Genomic DNA, 12,013 nt, shown 5'->3' on the forward strand with positions numbered 1-12,013 from the left:
TACATTGCTGTTACAGGAAAAAAAAGAAAATGTCATACTTCAAGCCTGAAATGGCTAGTTATGTCTTTGTTATATATATGTAGATAGATAAAACGTATTTCTACTCTATTCTGTTGTAAGGTGTGGCATCTGGAACCTGACACAGAGTACCATATCAGTGTTTTACTGACCCGGCCAGGGGAGGGGGGCACAGGGGCTCCTGGACCCCCTCTTGTCAGCAGGACGAAGTGTGCAGGTGAGTTGGGGTTTGCGTCCCTGGGTCCAAACCGAACCTAGATCATTTTTGCTCTACTCTTCTCCATTCCTTTGTCATTGACTTTGTCATAAACAACATCCTTCATAATCCAAGGACAACAACAAATTCGCGACCACTCCCTTCTCTAATGGCAGGTTGTCCTGTGGTTGAGAGGTTGTGTGGAGTGATTACAGCTCTCAGTGGTTGACATAAAACGCAGGTACCTCTTTAGAAACGTATGTGTGTGTGTGGACAGCTACACTTAAATTATGTTTGTTGATTTAATTATACACTAGAGTGAAGAACCGGCAGCCTTCTCACAGAGGCACTTATGTACCCTACTCTCTGAATGTGCATTACGATTGCGCTCGCACGAGCACGTGTGCGCATCTGCACTTAGAGTGCTCAGTGCTTATCTGTACGAAACAACCCCTGTAGATGTGCCAAGTGGACCAGCGTGACATCTTGTCGCCTGTCATCATCTCTGAACCCTCCTGTCACGATGCTCCAACTATGATGCAGCCCACCAACACTGTGATGCCCGTGCCCAGATGTGAGCCTCGATCTCTGGGGGCGAACGAGCGGATAGGGCCCCTGTGACACCGCGTGCCTGGCATCTCCCTGCCCTCTCCCGGTCCAGCTCAGGAAAAAAAAACACAAATAAATATCACGGCTGGGAAAAGCAACGGCGGAAGTATTTTCTTGAAAAACGTGTTTATTCAATTACCTTAATTCATCTTTTGGTATTCTTTATTTTTAAACTACAACATCCCCGGAGGGAACGCTTTTGATTATTCTTCTGTCAAGTTTAAAATGATTGATGGGACAATAAATAACCCAACGAAGTAGCTGAGGGAATTCAGTTATGTCTCAATGTGTTTATGACATGTTGACATGTTGCTCACAAAAAAAAAACTCACTCGTCGCATTTGCATAAGAAATATAATCTGGTTACGTCTGTTACTCTGTCCTTTTATACCGGGGAAGCGCATTAGGCAGACTGAGAACACGGGCTGATTGCTGGTATTATCTCACACGACCCCATCTTCTTTCCCCTTGAGGTGTAAATTTGTAATCAACAGCTTCTTCTGAGCATCTGAACTGTAAAACCGCTCTCTTAACCCGTGGGGGTAATGGCGGTTCCAACCGCTGCGGGTAGACTCCAAACCCCCCGAGCCGGTGATTATGTCAGCTCCAAGGTACGGCCCTGATTGTGTTCATAACAACAGTTGACCCCCGGTGAGAGTGTCCCGGCCGTTAGCTCGCCGGCACAGTGGTTAAAGACGGGCGGAGGGGGTGGGATGAGCTGGACCCAGCGGAGGCCGGCCCTGTCGGTACTCCACCTCCTCGGGCCTGTCCCTCTGATTAGCCTAGTGGAGTGGAGTGGGGGCCTGGGCGTCCGTCTGGGTTGCGGGGCGACGGGCCACAGCTCAACATACAGAGAGGCCAGCCTGGGTGGGCAGTGTGATTAATCCAACGACAAGCCGCGCTTTCATAACCGCTTCCCAAACGGGCGGTAGAGCACTCCTGTGGACCAAAGACCATTGGGCGGTAGGGCACTTTTTAAACGGAATATGGTGCTATTTTGGACGCGTCCCTCTGTGGTTGGACGTCGGTGTAACAGGAACAGAGCCACCGCAGTCTCACACATGACGGTGATAATTAGCTGGTTCCATCTTCAATCTTACATCGTCTGAGCTTATAGGGCCTTTGGTCCTGGAGCTGAGCAGACTTCTGCTCCGTAAAGAGGAGATGAATCATGAGTGAAATTATATTAATAATGTGCGGTTCGACATGGCTTCATCCTCCTCCTTCTTCTCCTCCTCCCTGCTTTTCACACTCTCTAGGGTGTTCGTATTTTTATCGGCACCAAGTTTCCTATGGCGACTTTGGAAAGTAAACATCAAACTAACCGCCTGTCTCTCTCTCTCTCTCTCTCTCTCTCTCACACATTCTTTCTACTTTTTCTTCAACGCTCCATCTCACACTGATCTCTTTCTTCATGTCTTCCTTTTTTTTCTTTTTCTCATTTACTGACTCTCTCTCTCTCTCTTGTTATTGCTCCCCCAATCTCTCGGTCAGAACCCATGCGTGCTTTGCGGGGCCTCACGGCCACAGAGATCCAGCCTCGTCAGCTGGCCTTACAGTGGGAACCTCTTGGCTACAACCTGACACGCTGCCACACCTACTCAGTCTCGCTGTGCTACCGCTACTCCACCCCTGCAGGGGGCAGTGCTGGGAACAACGCCACGGTGAGGGAGTGTCTCTCCGTAGAGAGAAACCAGTCACACTTCACCCTGAGGGACCTGCCCCCGTTCCGCTCCGTCCATGTCAGGCTTGCTCTGTCTAACCCAGAGGGCAAGAAGGAGAGCAGGGAGGTGACCTTTCAAACCGAGGAGGACAGTAAGTGGACTCAGTTATCCAGCATGCATTGTAAAGTTATAGTCTAGTGGGTAGGAAGGTCAGTGCTGTGGTATGGCCTGGTAGAGCAAGGAGCATGCAAAGGCACGGTTGCGGGTTCGCTTCCAATGTGGAATTAAATCACTAAGATGTATTGAAAGTTGTTATTGATATAAAACCCAGGATGTATTTGACGCAGTAGTGGTCAGTCTAATGACCAGCTGACAACAATGATATTCTGCAGTGGAATCAGACACAATTGTATTGTCCAAGTAGCAGGTAAAGGACACTATCGGGTGTTTATGTAGTTTGTCTGTTTTATCTTGAGCAATTATTTGAATCGTTTACAAGTGTACAAATTACACGCCTCTCATTTAAAAAGACACAAAGACTGCCCGATTGGCCAGAGCGCAGGATTGTAATTTCGATGTCTCACATTGTGAGAAACATTATGCCTGTAGCCTAGTCTGTACTGGTGTACCGGCCTACACCAACTGGCACTTTTAGTGTCAGCCATGACATCATTGATCCTAAGATCTTAAGGTTATTTGTGTGATTTAATGTACTGTATAATACGATAAACAGGGATCTGCCCATAGGGACAATCCCATAGAAAACTCAGGGGTAAACATATGTGTTTCCAAAGTTACATTCGTTTTCAAAATCAACCTTTAGAAGAACATTACGATATAAAAAAAATATTAAATAGGAAAGTAATTGTAATTTTTTTCTTGTATTCTTGACAGGACTTACTATTACAGTATATGCATTTTTTGGCATTGCAAAATAGCTGCTACTTTTGCTTTAATTGACACGACCCAATGTATTGATAGCATGTGTTTAATGGTTTGATCAAGAAGAATACAGTTACTTTTTGCATCTTCAAGGTTGTACAACCGACCATACCTTCCACAGTGAGAAACAAAAACAAACCGGCAGTTGCAGCCTTGTTCAGTTAAAAATAATGGTTTCGTGCTGGTAGAGCCTCCAGTGAATAAATACAGCAAAAGGAAGAAAAAACACAAATATTGACTTGTACAATAAGCAGGATCAGCATAACTAAATGGAAGATCAGCCTTTTAAATGGATGCAGATTAAAAATGAATCACTGAGTCATGGCCACCAGCAATAGAGTGAAAAGATTTGTCTTATCTTTCTATGTACAACAGCGGATTAAGCACATTTTAATATACATTTCCCCAAGATGGATTGAAGTTGTAGGTCAGAGGAAATGTACCCATTGCACTGGAAAATAACTAGTACTTTACTGTGCAATTAAGCATTTCTCACTGCAGTTCTTGACCCATGAGAGGGGAGAGCGAGATTATTTTAGCAATGGAATGAAGGTTGTGGTATATGGCCATTGCTAAGGGCAGTTTTTAGGCACGAGTTGTACATGGATACAGCCAGTGGTGTCAGACCGGGGGGAAAGGGGTACTAAGTATATAGGGCCCTAAAAGGTAGAGGGTCCCTTGAAAATGTTTGAATCTTGAATAAAGAGGGGAGGGGCCCTCAGAGACCACTTATGTACACGGCCCAAAATTGTGTTCTACACCCCTGGAGACAGCACTTAACCGTGGTATATTGGCCATTTACCAGAAAACCTTTGAGGGTCCTTATTTGCTATTATGAACTGGTTACCACCTTAATTAGGACTGTAACAATATTTATTGTAATGCTCGTGTTATACATTCTGTTCTAAACTGGTTGCTTTGAAAGCCTGAATGCTGATTGGCTGGTAGTTGTGGTATATGAGACCATATACTACAGGTATGACATCCCAACACTTAACGCTTGTAATTGCTCTTGTAATCAGTTTATAATTGCATATACAGTGCTGTGTCCAGGCTCTCCACGATGTGTCGTGCCTAAGAACAGCTTTTAGCTGTAGTATTAGCCATGCTATATTGGCCATGCACCATAATTTTGCTGTTTTGTTTAAATATATCCTGGCTTTCAGCCAATCTGCATTCATGACTTGAACTACACAGTTTATAATGTACAATGCATTGTATAAGTATGAAATTGGCTGCTTTTTTAAATCTCCAAAGTCAAGGTTTGAGGACAATGTTCTCCTGCTGTATGTTGTAATATATTTCATAGTCAACTGAACAGCAGCACTTTAAGGAAGAGATAGGGAGAGGAAGAGAGAGCGAGCGAGCATGAGAGAGAGAGGCTCTCAACTATCTTCATCTTCCCAGACCTCGCTTAGGGCAAAGTGAAAATAATGGAAAAACTCTTCAGGGAGCCCTAAAATATAATTGTAATAAAATTACCTCTGTTTAGTTTTTTTTTTTACACACAAATACACACGTACGTACACACAGCTTCAAGCCATTCTTCCTAGTTGTCAAACTTTCCCAACTCTGTCTCGGAATCAATCAACTGTGTTCAAAATGTGCAGTGCCTTGTAAATAACACAAAATGCCCTGATTTCACAGCCCTGTATTTGATCCATTGAGTGCTAGTCCACACAATCCCCATGTCAAAACAAGAGTCCCTGTCTCAGACAGTCTCAGACCCAGTAATTGAGCTTCTTGTTTGGACGCCGATTTCGCTGCTAGGCCCTAATATTACCCTGTTATATTGTACACTGTGGTATTCTGATGCTGTATAGTTGCGTAGACAGATACAGAAATAAATAAAGGGGGAGAGAGAGAGGATAGAGCAGGTTTAGCTGTCGGCATACAGTTTGCTCCCGACTCTAGCTGCCTGATCCAGAGCCTCAGACCCAGACAGTAGGAGGAGCTTGTTAGAAGAAACCAGCATGAACGTTCTTACCCAGATATACCGACAAACACACAAGCTAGCTCGAACCCTCCCACGGATTATCCAGGCTTCAGTTTGCCCACACCATTCCTTCCTACTCGGCAGAATGGAGGGGTGGATTCCATGCAGTCCCACACCCTGAAAGACACATTTTCTAGTTAGTGCCTGTCTGTCTCTCTTGGCTCTGTTTTCTGCGTCAGTGTAGGGCTAAAGAAGAGTAATAGACTGTCATCCTCAGAGCTACGGTGCTCTGTTATTATGGGGTACTTCCCAAATGACACCCTGTTCTCTGTAGAGCACGTTTAGGGGCTCTGGTTGGAAGTAGTACACTACACAGGAAAAGGGAGTCATTTGGGACCTGGCCACGCTGTGTTCCTTGCGAAGCTGCCAAGTAGAATCTACATTCATCCTTTTGGGCTGGAAACAGGATATCCTCTATCACTTCCTTCCTATAGAACCGCCAATTCAATCATCTGCAGAATGTTTATGTTGGGTTTTCTCTCCCAGTTCCTGGTGGCATCGCCCCCGAGTCCCTGACCTTCACCCCATTGGATGATATGATCTTTCTGAAGTGGGAGGAGCCTGTGGAACCCAATGGTGTCATCACACAATATGAGGTATGGAAGTCCTCCGTAACACACCTGTCTCTCCACCTTTTATTTTTTTTTTACCCCTGAAGCCTCCTGTCTGTCTGACTTTTTGCCCCCGAACTCGCATGTCTGTCTACCTTTCTGCCTCTTAACTTACTTGTGTGCCTACCTTTTTTTTTTTTTACCTGACGAATATATGTATGTTGTTGTTGAGTTCCTCTCCCGAGAATACAGAGCACCGTATGCATGACGCACCCTATCATTAACAGGGAATGTCGCCTCTATCGCTCCCTCTATACCCCCCTCTCTCTCTCTTTCTCTGTCTGTCTCCACAGTTCAGGGTTTTGTATATGTTCCTATGCTAATGAGGCTAGTGGAGTGTCTGAGCCTCCGACTGCAGACCTGCAATTATATAGAGAGAAGCAGTATAATTACTTATTTGCCTAAGAGATGCTTTCACACAGGGGCAACTTTAAATGCTTCTAATTTATTATTTATGCGTGTGTATTTCTCTGATCGCCCACCACAAACCTGTGTAGCCAACTATTAAACCTTAAAGAGATTACTTTCAGTGAACTGACAGAAATGTTGTAGCTATTAACGCCGGCCAGCCCCAGTTCTGATTTGCCTTTTAACCTAAGGTTAGCCTCACAAAATCTTTACTGTAATACTGAGGTATAGTGTTCGCAAATACTCTTAAAAACCCATAGGTGTATGGGTGTCTAATCAAAAAACACATCTACTATGTGTTAAATGATGTTACTTGTGTAGATACACCTCTATGAAAATCAAATCTCCCAACTTCATTTCTCTATCATAAATATTTATCCCAAGTTCTGCTGCATGATGTTTTTGGACAGATCATAAAAAATCTTTAATCATTAATAAATGATTACATAAATGTATTACATTTGGGCTACTGAATTCCTATCCCCAATGCAATTAATATTATCTCTGGTATGTATCTTTTGTCAAGAGCATCAAGTCAGCTTTTATCACAAGCTAGCCAACAGACAGGTTCAGTTTCCTGTTGAACTCATCATCTTTCTCTTGAAATCTGGAGCACACAAGACAATATGAAGCCTTCATATTGTTTTTCTTCTCAAATTTGGAATACATGAAAGTATACATTTTGAGAAGAAACCTTCATAATAAAGTGAAGATTTATATTGATTTTGAGACATTGCATCTATTGCTCATCATGTTTTAGTATACACTTTTCATAATCATTTGAAATACTTTTGCTAGTTCCTATATTTATTTGCAATATTTTTTTGTATTTAACATAAAGACACAAACCTTTGTGAAATGTCAACAGACTGTTGAATCCACAGCAATATTTTTGTCACAGCCTTTAACATTTCTTCTTATATTATGCTGATTTAGCTTTTTATGTCCTGCACAAAGACTTAAATCAAAAAATGGAAAATGCTTAGACACTGCTGAGGGTGACTGCTCTGTTAACAGAACTTACTTGTTCTGATCAAATAAAATAAAAAAAGTTACATTTTATCACCAAAGCACATTTTTAGCTCCTCTGGGCTGAGTGGGTGGACAGCCCGGATCAGTTGTGAAAGCAATAGGTCTGTCTGGCAGACTGTCTTTCTGTCTTGGAGTCAGTCAGGCAGGCTGTGGTCATGTGTCCGGATATTTGGTGTGAGGCAGTCTGAATAGGTTCTCTTCAGTGTAGAGAGAGTGAGACAGAAAGCGAGAGAGAGAGAAAGATAGAGGCTGTCTGAATAGGTTTCCTTCCGTCTGGGCAGAGACCGAGAAGAAGAGACAGAGAGAATAAGATAGAGGCTGTCTGAATAGGTTCAATTCTGCGAGGAGAAAGAAAGAGAAAGCAAATGGGAGAGAGAAAGAAGGGAAGGCATGTGTCAGATTCACAGCTGAATGAACCAAGTGTCCAGACAGAAACAGGTCTGGGCCGGAGACTGCTCTGACACCCAGAGAGAGTGTTGGAAATGAACAGACTGGTGTAAATAGTAAGCTGGTGAGAGGTTGATAGACAGATTGATGAAATGAGGGAAAGGAAGATGCTGTTGGAGTAGATATTGAAGGTGACTGGAAGCGAGAGTGAGAGAACATGTAGAGGATGGAAAGAGAAGGCACTATTGTGAGACGATGAGAAAGTGGAGGCACTTGAATCAGCAGGGAGACGAATTTGAAACGAGGTGTTATAGCTGCCTAGTAAAAGGATATAGAAGCGATGGGAGAAAGATTGAAGAGGTGGGGTGACAGGGAAACAATAGAGAGAAGAGAAAAGAGCAAGGGGAATGGAAAAAAGCGGCGAGAGGGAAGAGATGCAGAGAGGAGAGGGAGAACAGGAGAGAATAGTAAAATAGCTGAAATAATTGGGGTGGCTGTTGGCTGGTTGGGTGGTAACAGAGGAGAAGCCTCAGAGTGCTACCTCTTGCAACACATGATGATAAGAGGAATGAACTCATTTTGGGCTGTGTGGTGGAGTCTCTCTGTGGGTGGAGGTGCCTGGCAAAGCCCAGTCAGAAACACAGTAACACTACCTCATTTGTTTTTTCTCTGTTTGACTCCCAATGTTAAAACCACCCCCAATAAAACACCTCTCTCCTCCTGATATAGCACAATGATACTGGGAGCAACAACACCTACTGTATGATCTCAGGAAGCACAATCATATCTCCCCTTGAGCTTTATGCATAATTTCCACAATTTATTTCTAGAGACTACTTATTGTCATACTGTGATTTGTGTTTTCTTCCATTTTTCAGTACTCTAACCAATCCCCCAGGATTATTCGATACTCTAACCAATCCCCCAGGATTATTCGATACTCTATCCAACCCCCCAGGATTCTTCAGTAGTCTAACCAATCCCCCAGGATTCTTCAGTATTCTAACCAATCCCCCAGGATTCTTCAGTATTCTAACCAATCCCTCAGGATTCTTCAGTACTCTAACCAATCCCCCAGGATTCTTCAGTATTCTAACCAATCCCTCAGGATTCTTCAGTACTTTAACCAATCCCCCAGGATTCATCAGTATTCTAACCAATCCCCCAGGATTCTTCTGTATTCTAACCAATCCCTACAGTATGATGCAGATATTATCCAGGAGTGCACATATTTGAACAATCAATCCACGATGTCAGCATAAAACAGTACAATCTTTGCATTCCTTAGTGCATAAACCTGACTCTTCACCAAATTACTTGAAAATTGCTAACTGTTTTATCCCTCAGATAGCACAAAGAAAGCTCTGTAGAATCCAGGAGTTGTCATTACACTGCCAACAACTGCAACGCCTCATTTTGATCCTTGGTGTGTTTATTTCCATGCTACAGATCAGCTACCAGGGCATCGAGTCATCCGACCCTGGCATCAACGTTCCAGGCCCTCGCCGTACCGTGTCCAAGCTGAGGAACGAGACGTATCACATGTTCTCTGGCCTTCACCCCGGAACCACGTACCTGGTGTCTGTGAGAGCCCGTACTGCCAAGGGCTTCGGACAGACGGCGCTCACGGAGATCACCACCAACATCTCTGGTGAGGGTGTGTGGCATGACCTCTGATGCCTGCCTGGGGGCTGGGGCTGGGAGTAGACTAAACAGGTTTCTGTGGTTTGATTGACTTGATGACCTGTCCCTTCTTCTGTCCTGAGATGGGTCCGCACATAGTCTTTCTGTCAGGATAGCAAAGGTGGATCCTTGGTTCGACTAGAGGGAAAAGAAGTTCCCCACAACTGTAAAGTGTTGGTTACAGTTTCTATCAATATTTAAACCTCTCGACAAAGGCTGCCACTTAATAGGTGCCAAAACAAATATGTCATCATTTCCAAGCATGGTGTGTGGGAGTTTTCTGTAACCATTCAACTTTTCCAAAGCACTGATGTTATAGCAACTCTTGGGTATTCTACTGTTTTGCGTATTTTCTTTTAACAACATTGACTGGGGAAGTGGTTCGTTCCACCTATTCGGTTCCTTTTAAACTTATTAACTGGTTAGATAAAAAACAAATATAAATAAAAGTAATTATGTCCTTGAGGTTAAAGAGGAAAATAACAATGGTGAGTGCTTATAAAAGACTTTGCCCTTTGCACCTGGGATTTCCCTTTAAATTTGAGATGATATCCTAAAGTCACTGCTTCAATGGCCATCTCAAGTAATTTATAATTTGGCTGTAAAACACGTACCGAAAAATGAAAGAACAGCAAGGTAGAAAATGTACAGTTTGGCTATATACATTCCATGGGCTTAGTGCATCACAGGTTTTGTCCATTGAGCCACAGTCTGTGCTTGACCCTTGACATGTGAACTACAGTGGATGTACTACGCCCATTACCTCTGAACTGTATTAAATCTCTTTTAATCCAACTTGTCCACTTAACTCGGTGAAAGCGTCACCACCATCCTTTCACGATGAAGGAAAGTGAGTTTTATCCATTAACCTTAGTCATAGAAAGGTTTTACACTCTGCCATACTGTACATGTTCTCCTCACAGCAGGTTGTGAACTCTATACTGAGTTGCTTGAAGCCAATAACTGTCCACTAGTACACAGTACATTAGTCTGTCTTTCAAAATGTACATATAGTTGTTCATAATCCATCATTTTGCATCAGATTGGTTTATATCTAGCAGGCCCTGCTTGAACGTTCTCATGTTTTTCCAACAAGATGCATTTTTGTATGCTGATTTTCTTACATTGTTTTCTGTTTTGCAAAATGAAAGACTAAAACATGTTTCTTTCAGAGGCTGTTGGTTTAGCTGATTATTAATAATCTTTCTCTACTATAGAAGCTCATGTTTTTCATTGCCTGGCTGCTCTCTAACTAATTGTCTTTTCAGAGATGGGAACACAGTTTGTGTGTGTGTGTGTGTGTGTGTGTTGTGTTCCCCAGAGAGGTGTTTTGTTGTTCCTTGTCAACAGACCAGTTTCTGGGGGTGTGGCTAGGAGATGTGTCTTAATTACAGGGGATTCGTATTGTCCCTGTGAATGACTATGGGAATGCCCTGCTTGCTATTGGCTTTAATACTGGCTTTGACCCACCCCTCCACCTCTCCCTCTCAGCCCCGGTGTTCGACTACGAGGACGTCCCGGCCCCACTCAGCGAATCAGAGAGCACCATCACGGTCCTGCTGAGACCGGCGCTGGGCAGAGGAGCACCAGTCAGGTACACTCACAGTAACAGGGCTGAGGAGCACCAGTCAGATACACTCACAGTAACAGGGCTGAGGAGCACCAGTCAGATACACTCACAGTAACAGGGCAGAGGAGCACCAGTCAGATACACTCACAGTAACAGGGCTGAGGAGCACCAGTCAGGTACACTCACAGTAACAGGGCTGAGGAGCACCAGTCAGATACACTCACAGTAACAGGGCTGAGGAGCACCAGTCAGATACACTCACAGTAACAGGGCTGAGGAGCACCAGTCAGATACACTCACAGTAACAGGGCTGAGGAGCACCAGTCAGGTACACTCACAGTAACAGGGCTGAGGAGCACCAGTCAGATACACTCACAGTAACAGGGCTGAGGAGCACCAGTCAGATACACTCACAGTAACAGGGCTGAGGAGCACCAGTCAGATACACTCACAGTAACAGGGCTGAGGAGCACCAGTCAGATATACTCACAGTAACAGGGCTGAGGAGCACCAGTCAGATACACTCACAGTAACAGGGCTGAGGAGCACCAGTCAGATACACTCACAGTAACAGGGCTGAGGAGCACCAGTCAGGTACACTCACAGTAACAGGGCTGAGGAGCACCAGTCAGGTACACTCACAGTAACAGGGCTGAGGAGCACCAGTCAGATACACTCACAGTAACAGGGCTGAGGAGCACCAATCAGATACACTCACAGTAACAGGGCTGAGGAGCACCAGTCAGATACACTCACAGTAACAGGGCTGAGGAGCACCAGTCAGGTACACTCACAGTAACAGGGCTGAGGAGCACCAGTCAGGTACACTCACAGTAACAGGGCTGAGGAGCACCAGTCAGATACACTCACAGTAACAGGGCTGAGGAGCACCAGTCA

The 12,013-nt window shown here is 44.2% G+C and overlaps 1 protein-coding gene across 10 annotated transcripts in view; it reads left to right on the forward strand.

The window, feature by feature from the left end:
- ptprua (protein tyrosine phosphatase receptor type Ua) overlaps positions 1-12,013 on the forward strand; it is a 169,718-nt gene that overhangs the window by 112,294 nt on the left and 45,411 nt on the right. For all 10 annotated transcript variants that reach the window (XM_029122724.2, XM_020050295.3, XM_020050293.3 and 7 more), the window contains exons 8-12: positions 121-235; positions 2,318-2,638; positions 5,912-6,021; positions 9,313-9,514; positions 11,038-11,140. In XM_029122724.2, the coding sequence (XP_028978557.1) occupies positions 121-235; positions 2,318-2,638; positions 5,912-6,021; positions 9,313-9,514; positions 11,038-11,140 (851 nt within the window). The remainder of the gene's footprint in view (positions 1-120; positions 236-2,317; positions 2,639-5,911; positions 6,022-9,312; positions 9,515-11,037; positions 11,141-12,013) is intronic.

Source organism: Esox lucius, chromosome 10, assembly GCF_011004845.1.
Source record: "Esox lucius isolate fEsoLuc1 chromosome 10, fEsoLuc1.pri, whole genome shotgun sequence".
NCBI classification, from domain to species: Eukaryota; Metazoa; Chordata; class Actinopteri; order Esociformes; family Esocidae; genus Esox; species Esox lucius.